A 23,723-nucleotide genomic window follows, 5' to 3' on the forward strand; every position below is an offset into this window, starting at 1 on the left:
TTTTTGAGCTTCATGGGAATTACATTAATGATTTTCAAGTTAGCAGTAGGATTTTTTTAAAGAAAATCTTATTGTTCATTTAGCACTGCTCTTACAGTAAGAGAGAGACAAAAAACAGGTCTCAAGGAACTGAGAAGGAAATTCTTCAAAACAAGAAAAAGCACCAGATGTGACTCTATGCAAAAAGAATTCAGATAACATCAAACACTAAAAAATAATAAATAAATAAATAAATAATAAAAACAAACAAACAAAAAAGCCAAACAAACAAAACCCAAACGACTAAAAACTGTATTTTAAGAAAAAAAGTTTCTACTCCTAAGTGATTTCAGTAGCTAATGCAATGACTTGACACGCTGAGCCTACATTACCTTGAAGTATTCCCAAGTAAGTATGTTAGAGCTTCAGGAATGTTTTCCATGCTACCACACTGCCCCTTACCTCCATCTTCATGTCAAATCATGGCTGTTTTCTCAAGCCTGTGATACAAATTGCTTATTATTATCCTAGAACGCACCTTAATAGGAAGGACGTGAAACAATTATTGTTTTTCCTAAAAGTACCAATGCAAATGCAATCAAGATAAGCAGAATGAAAATAGATTTTGGGGAGATTTTTACTCTTCATGAACTCAGCTTGCTTTATTCATATTTCACTCTTCTATTTTACTGTCTGCAAAGCTCACCTCTTCAATTGCGCCTGCTGAAATTCTGTGTCCCGCGATATTGATCACATCATCAGCTCGAGACAGGACATATAAATAGCCATCTTCATCCATATAACCAGCATCCATAGTATCATAATATCCCTAAATACAAAATAAGCAAAAATAAAAATAAACTCAGGAAAGAGTACTAGGAAGATCCATCCATTTCCCATAAAGCCAACACACAAAACTGATTGTGTCAAATGAAGTAAATTTTGGTGCCTAAAAGATTTAATTCTAGCTTTTTCACCATTCTTATGTCATCATATACCTTGGAGCTCCTTTTCCAGAAGTTTTTTTTCAGTCTTTATTAAGACAGAGCAGAAGACAATAAATAAGCCTGGATTTTTTCCACTCTGCCTACTTTGATCCCTGACAGCTTGGAGAAGGATGTTGCCTGAATCTACACAAGAAGAGTAGAATTGTTACAATACAATGGCAGTTGTCAAATTGACCCTTACGATACCCGTTTGCTGGATCCATTCATACACCACCATCACCATCATCATGCCAGTGCACAAAGAAAATAATCTGCCTGCTCAGTTCACTCATTTACTTTTATTGGACCAAATCTTCCATTCTGGACAATCTATCTGGACCAGTCTATCTATTTCTACGTGGAAAGGAGGACACGAGTCCCTAGATAGTCCATCTGACAAGAACAATTCAGTAAGGAGCCTCCTAAGTATTTACACACGTGGTAGACAAGTATGTATTTTGGACTGACGCTAAACTAGAATGATTACATGTCAGTGGTAGTAATAAATTTGAAGTTATTCCAGTCTAAGTTTGAAATGCATCAATGCTTTTATCTTTATTAGACCAAATGACATAAAACAACTTTTAGGTTCAGAATCTTAAGGTTTACTTCTTTTGTTTCAGATCTGAAAAAAATCAGTGTGACCAAAAGCTGGAAGCATGTATGAAGAAATGTTTAACTTGAAATGCTTTTCAGTCTGTAAGAAACGTATCAAAGATCTCCCATTAAAATAAGATACGATATTTTTTTTATATTACCCAATTGAAAACTCATGTCATTCAGGGCTGCAAGATTACCAAAAGTTTATACAAGACATGTTGTAATTCTTACTGGAAATTTTTGGAAATACAACTTCTGGAATGCTTCCTGATTTTCCCAAAGTCCTGAGAACGCTCCAGGAGGCAAAGGCAACCTTAAATTAAAAAGAGCAGAGTGAAGTAGTTAGAAACACAGATATAACAAGTACAGCTCATGCTCTCCATTCATACTTTATATTCGGATAGCAGTCATTGAGTAGGAATAAGAAAGCAGTAGAATATACTACTATAAATACTACTGTTATTTCTAAGGGTTTTGGCTCAACACATCCTATAAATCACATTCCCTGAAAGTATGGTTAAGGCAAGGCCACAAATGCCAGACACTTCCCAGTTAGGCACCCAGGTTTCAGGAGAGCGGTCTGGCTTCTGCCCCTATGGCAGGAATTCCAGGCCTACCATAAGACCTACCAGCTTAGTAAGCACCCCTGTGATACACAAACACGACAGAGTATTTGCCTTGAAAGAAATAAATTAGAAAAGCAATATATCAGTCCCCATGTTTGTGTATGTGTAAGTTTAAATGAAAAACCTCTTGTTCAGATTCAAGAAAAATCACCCAAGAATGGTAGTTGCTATGTTTGTTGCTTGGTTGCTAATAGCACAGCAGTTCGTAACTGCCTGAATCATTGCAAATTTTGAACTTTCAGTTTATTTAACAGTCTGAAACATTCTTGTGATGGGTGAGAAAGGACAATTCACATTGACAAAATCCTTAATAAATTCCCCAAGGCTCTATTCAGTGGTTTCCACTTAGCCATTAAGTAGAAGAGCCAATTTTATTGCAGAAACCAGGAAAACATTTTGCTTTCTGTAATTACAATTGTTTAGAAATCTAAACTAAGAACTGTGTAACATATCATCAAAAATATAATCCCTGCTCCCAATGTTTTTGTTTGCTTGGTTGGTTAGTTTGTTTTGTTTTAAGGAAAACTGCAATGATTAGTACATCCACAGTGCATATTGCTGAGAAGCAAGAGAAATAATCTTCCTCAGTCTATGGAAACCAGGCTGCTAAACTACTGGCTACCACAGGTATTTCCACAGCACAACACATTGCACAATACAGACACAATCTGAAAATACTCCTCCATTGTTTTCTATAAAACACTATTTGCAGTTGGGACTCCATTCCATCTTCCTAAGCAAAAAACAAATGCCATCTCCTATGTGTCGGTCTTTCAGGCAAAATAATTGCACAGTGATGGGCACATGCAATTCTTCAGTGATAGCAAAGTGCTTAGGATCACAACTGACTAGAATTTGTAGGTGCTGGGAAAACACAAATCGCTAATAAAATTAATAACAGTGGAATTCAGCTTGCCAGAAAATAATTCAGCGTACTGGAATTTTGCCAAGACATCAGGATTAAAATACCCCATGCCAAAAGTATCTCCATCCTACTGCTGTCCACAGGAATGCTGCCATGAATTCTAAAGGGAGCAGCACTGGATCATAATGATGTGAGAGGAGACAGAAGACTGAAATGTAACACTCTGGTCACACTTTATAAAAATAAGGTAATTTTATTACAAAGTGAGATATTAAGTGAGCTTGGCAGCATCACAAAAACCTCTGAAGTACTTTCACAATAACTGTTTTCTAGTAGCCAATTTGAAACTACAATCATTACCTGTTTTTTGAGCATTGTTTCACAGTTCATTTGTTTTTCATGCAACAGTGGCCGACCCACCTCTAACATTGCCTGGGAAAAGGTGACTGTGTCACATCCTTTCAGGATGCCACTTGGCAAAATGATGCAAGATTTCTTGCTGCTGGAACAAATTATTGACAGAGCACTCAGAAGATTATTTATAGGGAAAAAAAATTAAAAGAACAGCTTTCTGAAAGTATAGCTGAAAGTCAAAACTATTACAGGTGCTACCTTGCTGAGTTTCAGAAACGAGAAAAGTCATCCCTTCATTTCTTCATTTTACAGTAGACAATGGCAGTCACAGGCTGTTCATTACAGCCAGTCAAAGCAAACATCAGCCATGGTTACACAAGGTAGGCCTGTGAGTGGAATTAAGTCATCCTGATTGGCAGCTATATTATTACTCAGCATTTGTGTAGTACTGTGTGTAAACAGTACTCTTCAAAAAAAATTTTTTGATTGCAAGTTTGAAAACCATCTCCAATCTTCAAGCTTTTTCAGACACAAAGAACAACAGGACTGGAAAAAGGGTGGAGAAGGGGTAAGAGAAGAGAGGATCTCGAGAATTTATGATTCTGCATGAAATAGCCCTTTAGTTAATTGAAAAAGGTCACAGAAGCAGTTGGCTTCAGTGTGGATATTGCAGGAAAAAAAATCTACAGTTTGATGGGGAAGAGGAAAAGCATCAAAAAAAAATGTTAAAATGCCTGGAAAGAGTTAAAAAAGTTCAAATGCTACCCACATGTATTCAGCTCATTTTTGGACAAATTGCTCACACACTGGAAGTCCTACTCATGGTTTCACTTGTAAAGGGAAAAGACAAAGCTGATAAAAAAAAAAAACACAATCATCTAAAATGACCTTCCGTACAACATGGGCTAAAGGATGTCATATACTAAATTCTACCTCAAGCCTGTAATGTTTGGTAAAATGAGAGTATCTTTACAATAGATATCCACGTATGACTTTGTGGTGTCAAGGAAAAACACCATATTCCTAAGAAAGTTGTTCCAATAGCTTATTCGTAAGACATTGCTTTCTATGGTACAGTCCTTCATTTTATAAATCTAGCAAATTGTTCTTAGGTGTATGGCTGTTAATTACAAAAATGTATTGCGAGTAGTCTATGCAGGATGACACACTTTCTTTAAACGGTTCTACAAGCAACGATTTCCTCTCTGCAGCAGTCTTCAAGAAGTGTTTGGAGAATGTTCTCAGACACACGATCTGATTTTTTTTTTTTTTTTTTGGGGGGGGTGATCCTTTGGGGACCCAGGAGTTGGATTTGATGACCCTTGCGTGTCCCATCCAACTCGGATATTGTATTCTTAAATGTAATTTAACTAATCACTTAGTTAAAAAACTAACACTTATCAGTTGTCCACTCCAACTTACAAAAACATTTCAGAATCACTGTACCTGTAATGCATTGTCTCTCCTCTTTCTGAATAGGGAACAGAAATACTTATGTGGTTCTATGCAGTGGAAAATGGTAAAACTAATTTCTATATACTTATCACATAAAGCCCCATTACAGTGGCACAAAACAGACTACACAGAACACTAGAGGAAGTGTAACATGGTTAAGGACATTCCTAAAAGGATATAGAGGGAAATTTACTGGTAGACATTACTCTCTGGATAGAATGAATATATGGCAAATGTAGTCCTCTTTCTTTCGTGAATGAACGTAAAGAATGAGACAATGCTGACAACTGTCTCATTAAATAAAAATAATAGGTTTGTGATGTTCATAATGAAAAAGAGCGAAATTGAGTTTCCCACTGCATTGGAATTTAAATAGTATTTCTCTTTGCTAACATTCCTTTGAAATTTCTCATTGCTAATCACGATTACACATATACACACACACACACAGCTTCTCTGTTTTATATTAATTACAGGCAGGTCAGAACAAAGCAAGCACAAGTGTGTCACTAAACCAGACTGGTCTTGCTAAAGGAAGTGACGGTCATTGCTGCTACGATTTTCACTTCAGAATGAATTTTTGGTTAATTATCCTTCACATCCAAAGATTCTAGCTCAAAAAAACGTAAATGTGGAAACAATTCATATAAACCCACTCTCATGAGCTGCAGTAATCTTCGTTTTCCTTTGCCCTTTCATCATCAATGTTGCGATGCTGCATTTGATTACTCTATCCCGAAAGACTTGTGAAGTCAAAAATATTATTGCATGTCCAGGTAAATTATCCTCTGTGAGAGTTCTCATCAGTAAAAAATCTTTCCAAAGGGCACAAAGATGATGATTATATGAAAAAACATCTGGTAGGTATGAGTAAAGAAAATAACATACTTGGTGTAGGGAGATGGAGCAATGAGGTGTAAGAATGACCTTTCTAAACTATTTGACTCCTGCAGGTTAAAATTAAATTTTATAACTCTATTGCAAGAACAGGTATTTTAAATACTATACTTATGAGCACTGCAAGCCTCAAGCAGCCCCCAACAGTCCTTACCAGCAGTTAGACTAGGCTAAAAATAACCAAGAGCTGCATCGTACCACTTTTGCACAGCTTGTATTGTAGGCAGTGTGTGGTCATACTCCTTTCCCAGAAATACTGAAGAATATTTCTCAATTCATGTATGCTGCAGATAAAGCAAATACCCCTGTTTTGTTGTGTTTTGTTTTGTTTTTCTAAAGCCATAGACCATATTTTGCTGCTGACTGTATGACAGAGGAAGAGTCAAAACTACCCTGATTCCCCCACTTCCTACAAGATGCCTGAGGATCCTGGGGTGATAAACAAACCCTGCTAGTAACAAGGATCATCAGCACTATTTTTAAGGGGTCTGTATGAGTAGAGGTCTGCTAAAGGAACGAACAGGGGAAAGGCTTCCTTTGCAGGAAGGCTTTATGAAAACTAGTCCTAATCTAAAAATTAAGGAAAAAAAAAAAAAAAGAAAAAGAAAAGAAGTTTTACAGCTAAACAATAATTGAGCTGAATGCAGGAGAAGATAGAAAATGTGATGTCTTAACCTAACAGCCACCGATTTTTATGAACAAAATAACCAACTAAACGCTGTCAGGAAATTGTCACTTATTAGAATGAAACCTGGAACAAAATTATTAAGACACTCCAAACCATAATATCCTAAAACCAACTTCTGTTAACAGTCTACAGATTCAAACATTGGACATGTTAAAAACATACAGAATTGGTCTCCTAAAGTTCATCAAAACCTTTGCCTTGTTTTTTTGTTTTGTTTGTTTTGTTTGTATTTTACAGTTAAGCTGCAGGATGAATTTTAAGAGTTTATAATGTGTTGAGAGATTGTCAGAAAAAACACTGGAACAGAAAGACGCGTTAACAATTAACCTACACAAAATTGGTTTCATAATGACTGTTTTTGAAACAGTGTAATTTCGCCCCTACTACTCTTTCCTCTATTTCAGAATGGATATTATAATAAATAAGGACATGATAAAATAATAGAAATGGTACAGGGAGACTATTCATTGAGTGATCCAATTAAAAAAAAAAAAAAAAAGGAAGGGGAAGGGGAAAAGTGTAAGAGGGAAGGGAGGAGAATACAGAGAAAAATAAGGAGGAAAATCTCCGCACTATTTCCCTATCAGTTTACTTGGCTGCAGCAAAAATCATGCTGGGAAAAATAAAACAACAAATCAATACATAAACACACTTGTAATCCCTTAAGAAAAAGGCTTAAATATGGGGCAGTGTTAGGGAAGATAAATCTTGGCTTTAAAACTTTGACAATAGCCCCAACAGATCTCCTAATGTGACAATATCCACTTCTGACAGGCATGTAAATACCAAGATAGTTATGACTCAGAAATGTTATCTATCTGTTTGTAGATGTAATTCAGATCATTTGGCAGAGAGTTACTAAGGATGAAATTAATTTCACTTAGCTTTAGGTAGCTAGTGTTAAGCACCTATTCTAAGCTGTCTGTGTCACCCCTACAGCTGGCGAAGAGACATAAGCACATCTGGAAGGTGATTTCTTCCATCCTAGCTGAACGCTTATGACAACTAGGGGCAATTTTCTTTCAAAATACCTTTCTCTATCCACTGATTACAAACATAAGTTTTATTATGGCAACAGTTAGGCACTAAAGAGGCAGAAGTTTCAGAAAATACTTAGTTTGCTTACTTTACCACAATATTTCCTAAAGTCTTTGTCTTCACTGGTTCCTTCTTTTCATCCAGAATCATCACTGTAAAAACAAGTAATATAGGAAGAGAACTCCTGTTAAGTAGAGTATTTTTAGGTGGAGGACAGTGTCTTTGTTCAAGGGTATCAATTTATGTCACAGTTGAGAACGGCAATACACCAAGCAACAAATGGTATTAAGTAATTTGAGAGTAGGTTATTCTAGTCTAACGCAAAGATGTAATTTAACTTGTGAATTACCCAAAGCTGTGCAGCAGCGTAATGCTAGAGAACACCGAAAAATCCAGACCTTTGAACAGAAGACTTTTCCCCAGGTGACAATGACCCATCACCTTCAGATCGCATCTTGGTATGAAGTATGTAGGCTTCTGAGGAAAACCACCTGAAATATCCTCCTCAGGGCAGTCAGCTGGAAAATCTACTACAACCACCTTTTTCATCTGAAGGCATAGGGATAAGGAAGAATGGGAGATAGGCCACAGTACTTCTTAACTAGAGTATCAACTTGGCCAATAATAAATGGAATTAAACAAAATGAAATAAAAAAACAGGGATGAATGGTTTGACGGACTAAGATGACATGGATTTAAAACATGCTTTTTGAAGTCTGCCCAAGCAAAGAAAGCTATGTTCAGCTGGAATTAAACTAATACAAATAATCTTACATTCTGTATTAAAAAGTTACAGAGGAAATGGGGAAAAGAGGATGACAAACTTCTGTCTAAAGCCCCGCTAAGAGTCTTATGAGTAATACCACATCTTATCTGTCCAAAGAACAGAAAAGTCTGTAATTTACTATTTCTGGATGAAGCCACTCCTTCACAGAGAATGGTATTTTTTAAGTGACTGAAGAGCCTGCTGAAAGCAACAGCTCAGCACACACACACAGGCAAGTCAACCACACCGGTTTTACAATTCAGTGATTTGGAATCTTTTATCTTTTTAGATGTTGTGAGAACATGGTAATGTTACATTTGGAGAATTTAGACTTAGAACACAGAAAGACAAAGACCCACGCACCTGTATCTTTAAATGCTTCCCAAACCCCCAGCTTATTTTTCCTGTTTTTATTATATTAAAGTAAAATCTAAACAGTTTATTTTATTAGGGTAGGAATTCCAGCATTTATTCTCCTCCTTGCAAGCAATGTATTTCAATGTACAAAAATCTGGGGAAGGTGGGTACTACACTGCTTACTCTTGAATTACTAGAAAAGTGACAGTTTGTGAACAATGCAATGAAATTATCTGAAAAGATTCAAAGAAATCAATTTATTTCAGCAGTATGACAGGAAAGAAGTCTACTTAAGTAGACTTTTTAACTTTCTCTTTACATCGTAGCACAAATTAAAAAAAAACTTTAGCAATGTCCAAAAACCATTACCAGTTGTATAATCTAAAAATACAAAATCTATCTTCTAATGCATAAGGCATAAGGAACTCTTCTAATTAATACAGTAACAGCAGCCAGAACAACATCAAAACAGATGTGGGTGACAGTGAGACAGCTGTCTGCACAGAGTAATTTCAGAAGATCCACTACTTAATGAATGGCTGCATTACAGGACATAATTGGCCTCAAACCAATAAGTAAAAAAGGTACAATTCTTTCCTAAATCTTTACTGAATTTCAGTGTTCAATTTATTTTTCTTTTTTTATTGCATGTTTAAGATATTTCCTCTGCTCTACTTGAAGGAATTCCTTACTTACACTCAATGACATGTTTCAAAAAATTCATGTGAAAATTTTTATATTCTTTCTACTCATACTTTTCGGGGTAGGACATTTTCTAGCATGTGTCATACCTTCTTCCACTCCTCCCTATTTATTAAAACTGTAGACAAACTTCACAGCTTGGTTTTAATGCTGTTTTTAACCTAATGTTTGTCTTCGTGCTGTAAGTGCTAGAACCCAGAACCGCTGCAAGTATTTTCTTTAATGTTCATTTCCATTTCTTCCATCTATTAGGAGAAAAAATAGCTAAGCTTTTTCTGCCCAAGAATGTGAGAACCTTTCCCGAAGACAGTTTGATCTTTAAGAAATGTAATTATTATTTGGACTTCAAGTAACTCTTGAGAACTGTGTTAAGATCAGGCTTCCCAGGTATGAAAATATTTTTGCATTCTTAATCCTGTAGCTGTACCCTCTACAAAAAAATAACTTCCAGACAATGAGTGCTCTCCCTTTTGCTGCTGGTTCATAACCTACCATTTTCCCAGCTGGAAATAAAAATGCTCTACAAGTACTCAAAGATAATATGCTTAACATCTCACTCAAATATGAGTCCATACACCTGTACATACAGTCAGTAAACTGCTTTTGAGGAAGGAAGGAAGGGAGGAAGATTCATATCCTTGCCAGGTTGCTTGTTAGTTCACTAGTAACACGTTTGTGGAAGACACAGACCTCATGCTAAGACCTCATCTCTTTGTGCACTTCAGGATACTTCTCATATAAAAATGTAGCACCAAAAGAAAATCTAATCAATAAGTCTCTGAGACATAGTTATTTGACGTACATCTTCCAAAACAAAACTATTTAGGCTCTGAAAATTGAAAATACAGGTATGACAAAACATTCAAAGTGCAAGTTACAGCAATTATTTGTCTAGTTATCATTTCCTCTTCTGTTGATGGTTATGACTAGCAGGTTCTTCCTGCTGTGCCAATACAGTTTTACTGCTGCTTCTCATTTAATTCTGTGCAATTGTAGATAAAGCCTTAAAGCACAGTATTTTTTTCATATCTTTGTTATATCCAGTTTAGAAGTACGTGGTAGCCCCTTTATATAACAGAAGTAGGATTAGTTTCTCAATGTTTTGGAGAATTACTCTGAATTTCTTAAGCACAATCACATTCCACAACACACAAAAAGGCAGCTTCCTGTTACAAGGAGGAAAATGTGTTAGCAAGACTGTAATTTGCTTTCCCTATGAGGTCTTAGATTAAAGTGCACTTACTCAGGAATATAAGCAATATCCTTTTCTAGCAGCATACTTAGCACAGTCTTACCATTGTACCCTGGTACTGGTTTTCCTGCTTGTCCAGGTGGAGGCGTTGTAGAGTTTCCCAAACCAATGCAGGAAGCGGTAATTGCAGAACCAGATTCTGGTAAAAGAACACAAATACATCAACCAAGATTGCTTCTTGTGTCATTGAGTATTTACTGTTTCTAAGTTTTGCTTCTAGTTCAGCGTATCACAATTGAAAAATAAATAAATAAAAATGCCAGACAAGCAATGGAAGATTTAGAATTCAGGAGATTCATATTTGTTATCCAATAAATGCCAGTTCATCAAAGAAATCTGCATTCTTCACAGGGGAGCTTTTGCATTCCATAGGAGATAATCAAAAATACAAACATTCTGCATTACACCATTAGCTTATTCTGCTATGGGTATGACGTTATACCACACCAGTAGGAAACTGCCTACAGCAAAACCATGACAGAAATACTGTGTATGGCAGATGTATTTCAGAGGTTGTTTTACAAATCAATATCTTTGGAAAGAATGAATTCCAGAAAAAACAATCCACTCTTGGTTGATTATCTTATCACTGTAGGGCAGTGATATCAAAGTATCCGTAGTTCTATTGTGGAGCTGAAAAATTCTACGCATTCTGAGGTTTGGAAGGTAAATAAACACAAAATCTCCACAACAATATTGGTCAGGAAAATCATAAAAAAGGAAAAACTTCCCGGACTTTATTGTAAATAATGCAGAAAATTCAGGAATACCTCTTTTATAATCCTGGAGGTCTCACTAGTATTTCTTGGCAAGAACTATTTCAGGCAATAAAAAGATTCAAGAAGAAATAAGGTAGAAAAGTCAGAACTAAATTTCATGTTGCCAAAATAAACTTGAAAGGAATGCTGTAAGGAATGGGAATCAAACAGCTCCAAGATTTTGTGATCATAATCCAGCTGTATTCTCCACCATCTACAAACACATTTACAAACATTCAAGTTTTACTAATGACAGCATATTAGAGTTTTGTTGTGTTTTTTATTTATTTATTTTGCCAGAAGACAAATAACTGGTTTAAATAACTCCTGGTTTTTGAATCTTAGGAAGAAATTCATTCATCTAACTGCAGACAAATAACTTAAAACACTTGCACTGCATGCCTTTGCTCCCTGTGTGGAGCTCACTCAAGGCAAGTCTGGAATCCCTGCTGCACTGGTAACATAAAATACCTTCTTCAAACAGCATGAATATCCCCTGTAGTGCCTACACCTTCCTAATTATCCCCACAGTTGGGCAGCTACAAAGTCCTCCCTTCTCACCTATGCCCTTTTTTTTCCCCCTTAAGAAAGCTCAATTTCACATAATGCTTTTATTCTACAAGAGTTATTACTAAGAAAGAGGAATAAAAAAAATATATTGTCATATAGCAGAGTCTAAGTTTGAAAAAAGACCAGTTCTCCTTCCTTTCCCTGTAAGAAAAATAGAGAAATTTATTTGAATGCTGCTATAACTCTGAGCTGTAGGGGGAAAAAAAAAAAAAAGAAAAAAAAAAGCAGGTGTAGGTAGTTGTAGATATTAGCAGGGACACAATATGGGGCTAGAACTATAAAAATATGGTTTTATCATTCTGGAGATGTCCCAGGTCTCAGGTCACTTGGAATTCATAGTCCACATCATGCTCAAGTTTCAGCACAGCTAAGCAGGTTTGTGTTCAGCTCTGTATTTGGCCTCTGATCAGTATGCCCAGATTTATCTTCAGTTCTCTTGCATTAGCTCACTAGAGTTGTTTTTGCTGTGAATTTTCTCAGCTTCCACAGCATTTCTTTGCCACTTCAGAAGTAGTTAAATGATTATTCAATTGCTTAAAGAAGCAAGAACAAGAACAAAACCACCACGAGTTTGTGTAATATTAAGTTAGGTGTTAATAAGTAGCTGAAAATTAGCATTAACATCGCATACTTATGCTAGGGCCTAACTCCAACTGCAGAGCACAGACCAAGAATTATCAACCCTCAATGCTAAAAAGTTTGCTTGGTTGCTTCCCATTTTCCATTGTTCTATTTTTTCTACATAATGCACATTTCCCACACAAACATTGATCTTGTTTTTTTCTTCCTTCCAAAAAAGCAGAACATCCAAGCAATTATAGAGATGACACAACATCAGCATGACCTAATGTAGCCAGCAAGTGATCATACTGAAGGCTGCAGGAAGCGAAACCCACAATTTATTCAGCAGTTTCAGAGCTCCATATTTTGCACAGTACTGAAGTTACTGACCTCAACTTTTTCCCTTTTTTTTTTCCTTAGAGCAGAATGAAAAAAGTTATATTCCTTAGAGAAAAGTGAGTTGGAAAAGACAGTGGAAGGGACAATTTCTTTTTGACTGCATTGGCAGGAGGAGAAGTGATGGCACAGATTACATCTTGCCTTACATATTGCAAGGCAAGAGCTAAAAACCATACTGTAACAGATCAGATGAGAAAGGTATTCATCAACTAAACGCAGTCATTAGATTCACTGCTGAGAGAGAAGGAACACAGCACCACTGTAACCAGATGCACCAGTAAGATTTAGGAACTCATAGAGACTTCTAATTGCAGAGCTCTCAATCAAAAAACCCCTGGGGAAGAAGGGGGATCTGTGAAATTTCTGAAAATTTGTTTGGATTTGTTTGCCTCTTTGATACACTGCTAATTAAAAGAATACAAACTAGAAAGGAAACGTGGTCATACTAGTTTGTGTTTCTGCTTTTTGGAAAACAGTGAATAAGACTGAATGTAAGTCCGTTTATTCTAAATAAGAATCACAAGTTCTAAAACTCTCTGAACAAGTCTTTAAAAGATTGCTGCTGTTTCTTCTATTGTCTTCTCAATTACCAGTAGAAATATATCACTTTCATATTTACCCAGCGTTCTAATCTCTAGGCTGTGCATTCAATGCCCATGGGTCAATAAGACTTTTTATATACATGAAAAAAATATGGCTTGTTGGTATTCGGACCAGATACTAATTAAGAGAGAGAATCCCAGAAGCATCCACTCTTTGTTAGGTTAAGAGTTCCTGAATGCTAAGGACTCTCTTACAAAATAGAAGCACCAAGGAGTACTGTCAGAAGACAGCATGCATCTTTGTGCTGTACATTTCTTAGGAAATCAATGTGTATCTTTCAAATAGGATGCTGGATTGAAATATAAGTTTCCCAAACCAATCAGAAAACACCAACCGCTTTCCAGGACAGCATTTTTCATCAAGGAAAAAACAGCCTGACTTGAAAGGAGAATTGAATAGAAAATCCTGCTGAAAAGAAATCAACACTGTTCAGAAGAATACAGAAAAACAACTACTGATGAGAAATTTTCCTTACCAATTACGTGTACTACAAGTTCTGTGTGGCCATTTTTTATATTTCCAATAAGCAAAGCTACTTAAGAATCTTTGTTTGAATTAAGTTTGGTTTATTTACAATTAAAGTCAGGATTTATATGCAGCTTACAAGACATAGGTCAGAAAGTAAAAACAGCAGCAATTTGAAGTAGGATAACACTTGTCAAATGGACGTTGTATTCCACCCACCCCTTACACTAGGTGTCTAAATGTGCACACAGATATCCCTTACTTGACTCATTTGTTTATAGTTGGAGATTCTCTGAAATTAACGTGCAGTGTCTAAACAGATTCCCAATACTGCAATCTTTAGGAACTTGCATATTTTTAATGTAACAACTAGAACAGTTGATCTGTCTTTGATCAATCCCTTCTGCACACATGTAAGGTGCTAGCCTTCCACTCCCTACACAAGGAAGTCAGCAGCCCTCCAGCTGTGGAAGGCTTTTCAGGGACAACTGGATCATAAACCCAATTTACTTCCTGCCAGCAATGTTTCACAACTAGTCTGAACTACAGTTCAGATGTTGAAGTACATTCAACATCTGCTTCGAGTTACAATGGAGGGAATATATATACCTCTGAGAATAATGGAAAGCACTTTACTGAGACGTGCGAGACAGAATTACTGAGAGTTTGTCTTAAAATCATAGCTGTTAAAATGTCCCAAGTCCCTCCTTACATCACTACTTTCAGGATCGGGGCTGACCTAAAGAAATTCACCCTCGAATTTCAAAGATGTGACTCTCTCTACATGTAGGAGAAAACTATTATTTCAAAGAGATTTCAATATTATTGTGCTACATTGGACACTTAATGGATAGTCTGATACAGGCATTTTTGTTGCATTTGTGTCTCTGAAAGCAATTCTTACATTACAGAAAGTGCTGCTGATGCAGAAGCACAGAGTGCATTTGCTTATGAGTACTACGGCAAGTCTGTATGCCTGACTTTATTCATCACAATTCCTCCAGCTGCCCACATGCCTGACTTGAAGAAGCTGGGATTTGCCAAATGATGCAGGGCAACAGCTAGTAGTTCTGTGCCCCAAATTGTCTTGCTCATTCACAGTACACATTCAAGTTCAATCAAAATAAACAGTTTTGAATTTACTCAGAACTCAAGATGAAAAATGCCCTGTACCACTTACAATTCCTAAACTGTCTCATGTTCTTCAATATCATAAACTGTTAGACTGCTAAAATATTATATTTTCTGGTAGGATATACTTAGGGAAAGTACACTGCACTCCGACATTAATATTTGGGCTTCGGCTGCACTAAGTGACTGACATAAGGCTGAATTTGTCAGGATGCCACATATAGATGCAAGCAGAAGAGGCAGCAAGTTCTTATGTAGCAGGAGACGAAGAAAAGAAAAAGGAGCAACTGTCATACATTAACATATTAACGTACATGATAAATGTAATAAACTAAATTCTTACTGTGGCAGTACTGTTTTCAGCCATTTTCCTAGCAAAGTTGTCATTTTGGTCGAGTGGAATTAAAGGGATCACTACAGCAGAAGACAGCACAGATGAAATGGAGACAAGGGTCTACAGAAGGGAGAAAGCTTAGGCAGTACCCATTAACGTGCAGTATCCATCCACACAGCAAGAAGACAGCTCTGAAAACTCCCTGCACTTGCTCCCTCCACACAGCAGTCATTTTAGTTATGCTAGGAAGGACGGAATGAAGAAATCAGTAATGTACCAGGAACATGTATTCTCAGCATGGCAACAACTAATGGACACCCAGAAACAGAAAACCACAGTACCAGATGAGTTCTAGCACTCAAAATCCACATCACAGCATGCCATGCTGCTTCCTTGTAATAAAACTAAACCTAACACATCACAGAAATATGTACTGGGGAGGACTCTGACATTCAGGGACCAGCTCATCGAGTGTTCATACAGACCTCATGCTCTTCATCCTTCAGCATACAACCCCGCACATTTGTCAGTTTCTCCAGCATTTAAACCCAAGCAAGCTTCCAAGTCTCTGACTGCACTAGCAGTAGGTGGCCTCACTCACAACTTCGGATTTAGCACTGTTAAGCCATGATAAATTATAGATAGGCATGTTGCTGGGCTGGTAGCCCAAGCACCACTTTAGTCTTATGCTCACTGGTCTTGGAAGAGAATTTCAGATAATCTTTTTACAGTATAGCTCAGCCATGCCTTCAGCAGACACTCAAAAACATCAACTGCATAATTTTGCCATAAAGTTTTCTGCATCTTTTCCCTAGAAGATATCTATATTCTCTGCAGAGCTCCAGGTTGACACCTAATGAAGTATTAACGTGTAGATATGCCAAGTACACTTGGCTAGTGCTGGGCATTTCACTACAAATAGTCTGACCCTAATTATCCATCAAAATTAAAGCAAGGAGATGACATCTGGCCACTCTTACCCCAGCACCACACACGGCAAAGAGGTACACAGGTTGGCTGATCCCAAGGGAGTGGGATGTGATGCTGGGCTGTCAGCTGGAAGACTGCCAAAAAAGTACAGTACAGATGAACCCATATTGTCAGTGTACATTGATATGCAGTGATTTTTTCAGCCTTCTAAGGACAAAGGCTAGTGAAAATTGCTTTTTTAGATATATGATAATCATATCAAGAAATTCTCCATTCCTTTTACCTACTCCCTCTTCAATACACTTAAGTCTGTCATCGAATGAAGTGAAATTTTATGACAGAGCTTATATTTACTGAAATTTTAATCTTCTTCCTGACGTATTTAGCAGGGTACTACAGCAAATTATAAGAGTGAAATGAGAAAAGCCACAAGAGGATAACAATGACTGAAGAATCTGGAGACCTGTAAATTCTTAAGGATTCCCTGCTTCAGTTTTACTAATGCTGTCAAAAAGAAAGTGTGAAATTAAATCCAATTCACATTATGCACAATTAGGTTAGAGTAAAGACAATCTGTCATCCTGAACTGTGAAACGCTTTGCTGAATAATAGTGAAACTTCAAAAACTCTGTCACACATCATTTTGTATTTCACTTCAACCCTTATTTTTGAGGACTATGATGGATGCAGCAGATAAATTCTTGAACACTGATAGCAATTACCATTTATTTTTCCTCCATCTGACTTAATTCTTAACTTACTCCTCTTGTGAATTAAACTCATACAGAATCAACACAATACATACAATGCACATACAGAATGTCAAAATGCAGTGAGTAGTAGGGGTCTATCCTAATAGCAAAACCCAAAAGAAATACATAATTTTAGATGAGGTACACAAGCAGAGTGATTTGTAATCAATACTTCCATAGGTACTTTTTTTCATACATGTTTTAAAGAGAGTTTTTAAACGCCTTACAAAATTATGTAAAGCTAGTGTGAAGCATGTGCAGTAAACCAACTGGAAAGAAAAAGTCAGCTAAGACTTTCTTGCTCCAGCCTTAGAGACACTATCATACCTAAAGCATGATTTTTCCCTTGGGCTGCCCACCATTTAGATTACACTCATTTGGCAGATCAGAACAGACTATTTGTTACCTTGTGGTGGGACAGCTGTAAAACACACTTATTACTCTCACTGTTACTCTACAAAGCAGTGTAACAAGTTAACTGTAAGCCTCATGGAAAAACAGCTGTACTGTTCACCTTATTCTTCAAATCCAAGTGAAAATAAATTCAGCCTTTCTCACTGTGTTAATTTGTATACGGAACCTTTAAAAATTGCTGAATTGCTTAATTTTCTCTACTCAGAAACTGTGATATATTAACTCCCAGAAAAAAAAAAAAAAGTATAGAAAAGTGACATAAATAGGAAATGAACCCATTTCTAAAAGGGTGACTAAGGAAATCAGAAAGACCTGTTAATTAAGCAGACTGTCCAGTACTTGTGCATTTGCACAACACAACCACTGCCTGGCACAAAAATTTGCATTCTTTCTGGTTATGGCCACCTGCTGTTCCTTATTCACTTCTACTTCAAGTTTTCCTTATTCTCCATATTCTTTAATGTACAGTCGCATCGAGAATGCTTAAACAACAACAGGGCCATGCACTACAGATACCACAGAAAAAGTGTTTACAGTCAGCATAAACAAGTCACTCTGTGGTGAATGGAGCCAAATCCAGTTGGAGGCCGGTTACTAGTGGAGTCCCCCAGGGCTCAGTGCTGGGGCCGGCCCTCTTTAATATCTTTATCGATGACCTGGATGAGGGGATCGAGTGCACCCTCAGTAAGTTTGCAGATGACGCCAAGTTAGGTGCATGTGTCGATCTGCTCGAGGGAAGGAAGACTCTGCAGGAGGATCTGGATAGGCTGGACCGATGGGCTGAGGCCAACTGTATGAAGTTCAACAAGGCCAAGTGCCGGGACCTGCACCTGGGGCGCAACAACCCCAAGCAGAGCTACAGGCTGGGAGATGAGTGGCTGGAAAGCTGCCTGGCAGAGAAGGACCTGGGAGTACTGGTTGATAGGCAGCTGAATATGAGCCAGCAGTGTGCTCAGGTGGCCAAGAAGGCCAACAGCTTCCTGGCTTGTATAAGAAGCAGTGTGGCCAGCAGGTCTAAGGAGGTGATTGCCCCCCTGTACTCGGCTCTGGTGAGGCCGCATCTCGAGTACTGTGTTCAGTTTTGGGCCCCTCACTACAAGAAGGACATGGACGTGCTCGAGAGAGTCCAGAGAAGGGCAACGAAGCTGGTGAGGGGTCTGGAGAACAAGTCTTACGAGGAGCGGCTGAGGGAGCTGGGGTTGTTTAGCCTCAAGAAGAGGAGGCTCAGGGGAGACCTCATCGCTCTCTATAGGTACCTTAAAGGAGGCTGTAGAGAGGTGGGGGTTGGTCTATTCTCCCTTGTGCCTGGTGACAGGACGAGGGGGAATGGGCTAAAGTTGCGCCAGGGGAGGTTTAGGTTGGATGTTAGGAAGAACTTCTTTACTGAAAGGGTTGTTAGGCATTGGAATGGACTGCCCAGAGAGGTAGTTGAGTCACCATCCCTGGAGGTCTTTAAAAGACGTTTAGATGTAGCCCTTAGTGATATGGTTTAGTGTAGGACTTGTTAGTGTTAGGACAGAGGTTGGACTAGATGATCTTGGAGGTCTCTTCCAGCCTAGACGATTCTGTGATTCTGTGATTCTGTGAAAAGCGTAAAGGGACAATGATGTGACAGCCATATTCATTTTAATTATCCAACATATGAAGAAGGCTAATTTTGCAATTAAAATGCACAACCGGACAATCAATTGCACAGCTGACTTGAGTTGATTTAAATACACATCAGCACAGATCACTGAAAAACAAAACAGGTTCTCATCTTCATTGTGCACCTTGGCTGTGCATTCCCATCTTTCTTTTTTTTCAAGCATCAATACTCCCATGCTTTTATATGGAACTGGATGAACTGACAAAGATTTAAAAAAATGTTCTTCCTTTTAGCTAGGTTAGTTTTTGGCTGATACTGCTCGCCACACAGCCACGTGCGTGCTAAGACTGGCCTAAAAGAAGGGGTACAAACACATCGCCAGAGATGATCTCCCTCTTTCAGGGTTGGTTTGCACTTCCCATTCACAATATCATACACCCACGGTGCCAAGCTATTTATTTCAGTATGTTTCATCAAAACAGGAATAGGTTCATAAGTATTGTCTCCCCTACAGTCAATTTGTCTATTTAGTCTAATCCCTGATTCAGAGTATCACTTTACATTTTAAATGACAAATGAACCAAAGGTACACATTTAAGTGCTTCAATAAAACGGGCCATTTTTCTGGAACAAAGCTTTAGCAACAACTAGCTTACTCAAAGCTCATCTAGGTAGTTATTCCATTGCTTTCACTTTATTTCAGATTCTAACCTTCAGCTGTGTTGATGAATGCCTCCCACCTCAGCTGGGACACAATTCCCCACCTTAAAAGTGAATACTGCATTATGTTGCAAGTTGCATGAATTAAATATATTTTAACTTTTTTAAACGAATGGGCAGGCATTCCCATATTATTAGGCACACATACAGTGCTGAGTATGACTGCTTCAAGCTTGTTTGCACAATCTAGGAATTATCATATTAATATCAACTTGACTGTGAAGCCATATTAATACCTGTACAACAACAGCTGTGCACAGCTAGCCAGAAGCAGAGTATTTGCCTCATTTCTTGCAGATGTACAGAAGCTTAGGAAAACCACAAAATAAGCTAAAGCTATTTGAAAATCTGAAGCCTGTTTCTCAAAAAATCCATTTGTTTGTAAAGTAATATATTTTCTGAAGTGCCTGAATTGCCTGAGTTTCCATGCTTATTTTTAGAATTGAAAGTCAGATAAGAAACAAGTCATTTTTGAAGTATTTTCTAAATGTTTCAAAGCACTTGTAGGCATAATGCATCAATTACCATGAATACATATTACACTAGTGAAGGCCAAATACTTCTTGTATAACAATTCTATTGCTGTATTTGATCCATTCATTTAAAAATAAAATCAAACCCCCAAAACATCAGAATTCCCTCAAGGCTCCCTTTAATGATTTTATCCAAATACAGAACGTATTTACAAACTGTGCTGTGTGGAGCAGTATCATACATGCATACAAGGCCTCTGAAGATTTCAAAGCACATCCAATCAAAATCGACAGTATAAATGTACAAAATACAGCTTAGTTAGCTATATATATCAATTAGCTTAGTTAAATGTTGGTGGACTGTGGCAATTATCAAAATAAAGTTCTCCAAAAAAGGAAGTAACTTCAGTCATCATGAACTGGCAAGCTAGTCACAAAGCACCTGAGGTTTATGCATTAATTTTGTAATAAATATACCCGGCTCCTTTGCTATCAAATGGTAATTTGTAATGTACGTCTTATAACTTGCGTATAGTGAAATGTGGGTTTGTGGTCATATTTTGAAGAAGTCAGATAGCATGTTTAAAGATGTCAGGAAATGCACTGAATTATAATATGCTTTCAGACTATACATGAATTTCAGATTTTTATTTCCTTCCTACTGTAATATCATAACTGATACATGATGAAGTACTAAGAGATAAATGGAGATTATAAAAAGTAATCACATATCTCAGTGCTAACAGTTTACTGTTTAATTGTTTGGGGAAATCTTAATATATTGTATGCATTGTAATACTACCAAATAGAAAAGAGATAAAATTACTACTGTGCCATTCACAGTATTTTTTTTCTGTATCTGGGTTTAACATGTTAGAAACTCCTGTTTGCTCTCTACTTTCACTGGGCAGCTCTAAATCTTGTAAAGGATTATTCCTTACAAGCAGTAGACTCATGCAGCTTACTACTAGTGTTTCTGTTCTCAAATCATCAGAAAAAAAAAATCATCTACTTTACACTAATGAGGGCTTTATTCTCTGAGCTACAAAAAAGCCATGCAACAAGAACGAGATCAGCAACCTGTAACATCTTCACACACACAAACTGGAGGTGCTGCCACAGCTTGTCTCCTTTGGGCACTTGAGGCTGCTCTATTCTCACTTAACACACTAGCTCCTGAAGGTCATCCCCTCTTCTTCATTTGCCTATCCAGAACACCCTAAAAGTTGTTCATGGATGAGCTCCCTAACTTAAGTTTGCTTTACAGTTCTTTTATTCTCAGTCATCTCAACCATACAAATAATATTTTTAAAAGCAGAAAAACATGAATAATGCTTCATTCATATTAACGGATGCCCCTGGCTGCACGTGGAAAGGCAATCAGAAGTGATTAAGATTAGTAAGCACTGAGAAACTGAAGTCAAATGGGAACAGAAAAGCTTAAGGTACTTTCTAATTATTTTAAATCAGAAAATGTCAAGTGTACGTAAGACAGAAAAATGAAATTGTACATGTGACAGCACGTTGGATGCTAAATTTTTATCAACGCAGAAGAGGTGCTCACCAGTGGGAGGAAAAAAGAAAGAACACACAGGTGGAAAAGAGAGAAAAGAGAATTCCCAGGAATTTAAAGACAAGAGGTGCATGTTTTTGTTGTTTTGTTTTTTGTTTTGTTTTTTTTTTTAGTAGAAGGACATGGTGTGCTTACTGGCTAACATGCTCAGAGTACAATCAATTCCATAAACAAAAACAAGAGATTCCCCCCCCTCTTTTTTTAATTATTGTATTTTTTTTTTTATTCCAAGCCACAACAGTCCTCCTCTCACTGAACCAGTACCATCTTTGCAACCTGGGATGTACATGTGGATTCAGGTCTCCCATGTCCCATGCTGAAGAGGAGCTGTTTCCCCTCTCTCTCCCCCTTCACGTCTGAATGATAACATTACTGAAATACTGGGAAGGAGAGGCACTGACTGCTCTTCACAAGTTTAAGAGATTGGTTGGCTTGCCCAAAGCAATTTAGCCCAAATTACTTGGCTCATTAGAAAATTGAAGTTACATTAAATTACGTTGGCTCCTTGAAGTTACATTAAATTTAGAATAGAATAGAATAGAATAGAATAGAACAGAACAGAACAGAACAGTTCACTTGGAATGAATGACTGCGATTCTCCTCTCCCTCTACATGAACACCTGTTACAAGCTCAGTTACCCATAACATTATGCTCTGAGGCCTCTGCAATTCAGGGCTACGTAGCTGCAGAATTTTCCACAGAGTAATTCCCAGTTTTAAATAACTGTTTTGTAAATTAGTTTCCATCAAAAGCAAAATATGATCCTAGTCTACAGGATACAAATGTCTTTAAAAGCAAGAACAGAATGTGCACTGAGGAACTATCTGATAACCTAAAACAACAGTCTGAACTCTGAAAGAAATCTCTGCCATCCATCTGAGCACCTAGATCTGAGCATCATCTTCCATCTGAGCTCTAGATGCTTTGGTTATGTAACTCCACAACTGCAACTCTGGCAAATTAAAAAAAAAAAAAATAAAAAAATCCAAGAACTGACTCTTTTGCTGTAAATGGAACAGTTACCTTTTGTTTAATTTGCCTTTCCTGTTGTCTCTTTCTCTGAAAATTTCAACATATTCAATGGACTGAAATGCATATCTACAGAGTTTTGTCCCAGGCAAAGCAGAGATGACTGAAGAACATTGTGTTGCCAACACTACACAATGGAAACTGAAGACAGAGGACAAGACCATGCTGCTTGGAGACCACATTAATAAACTCTTCCACTTAAATAGCAGTAGGAAATAATTAATTGAAATATATTACACTGTGTATATTTTTATACTGAATTCAATGGTACAATTCTTCTGTTTGTATAGTCCTAATAAAATATCAGTATGACCAGTAGTCCTGTGGAACTGGTACTGGATCAGGTTGCCCAGAGAAGCTGTGGATGCCCCATCCCTGGAAGCGTTCAAGACCAGGCTGGATGGGGCCTTGGCCAACCTGGTCAAGTGGGAGGTGTCCCTGCCCCCATGGCAGGGAGGTTGGAACTAGATGATCTTTAAGGTCCCTTCCAACCCAAACCATTCAGTGATTCCATGAAAACTGAAAATGTGCACAGTCTTCTCATAGTTCTGCCTGTTAGTGAGCTGACAGTCAGAACACTTAAGGCAATATCACAACATGAAACAGCTGCTTCTCCAACTTGAACCTCCTACGCTTGCATGCTCTGTACCTTAGATTCCCGTAGTATAAGAAGTACACAACCAAAAATAAATAAAAAAGCCCCCGCCCCCCCCAACATGTCTCTTGACTGACATTTTATACACTTCAAATTTATCCCTGAATTTTTTTCTTTGCATCCTATATTTATTAAGAAGAAATTGAAATCTTACTTGCTAACTTCTAAAAACGTCAGAAAAGGTATAGAAGACTCATTTTAT

The 23,723-nt window shown here is 37.5% G+C and overlaps 1 protein-coding gene across 5 annotated transcripts in view; it reads right to left on the reverse strand.

Annotated features, from left to right (window-relative positions):
• Positions 1–23,723, reverse strand: part of ACSS3 (acyl-CoA synthetase short chain family member 3) — a 74,685-nt gene that overhangs the window by 7,134 nt on the left and 43,828 nt on the right. For all 5 annotated transcript variants that reach the window (XR_007162366.2, XM_048061263.2, XM_066995750.1 and 2 more), the window contains 4 exons: positions 10,609–10,704; positions 7,577–7,640; positions 1,797–1,878; positions 686–808 (listed from right to left, as the gene is read on the reverse strand). Coding sequence is in view for 4 of the 5 variants with exons in the window: in XM_048061263.2 (XP_047917220.2) it covers positions 686–808; positions 1,797–1,878; positions 7,577–7,640; positions 10,609–10,704 (365 nt within the window). In the remaining variant the exon portion in view is untranslated. The remainder of the gene's footprint in view (positions 1–685; positions 809–1,796; positions 1,879–7,576; positions 7,641–10,608; positions 10,705–23,723) is intronic.

This window comes from Anser cygnoides, chromosome 1 (assembly GCF_040182565.1).
Source record: "Anser cygnoides isolate HZ-2024a breed goose chromosome 1, Taihu_goose_T2T_genome, whole genome shotgun sequence".
In the NCBI taxonomy this organism is placed as follows: domain Eukaryota; kingdom Metazoa; phylum Chordata; class Aves; order Anseriformes; family Anatidae; genus Anser; species Anser cygnoides.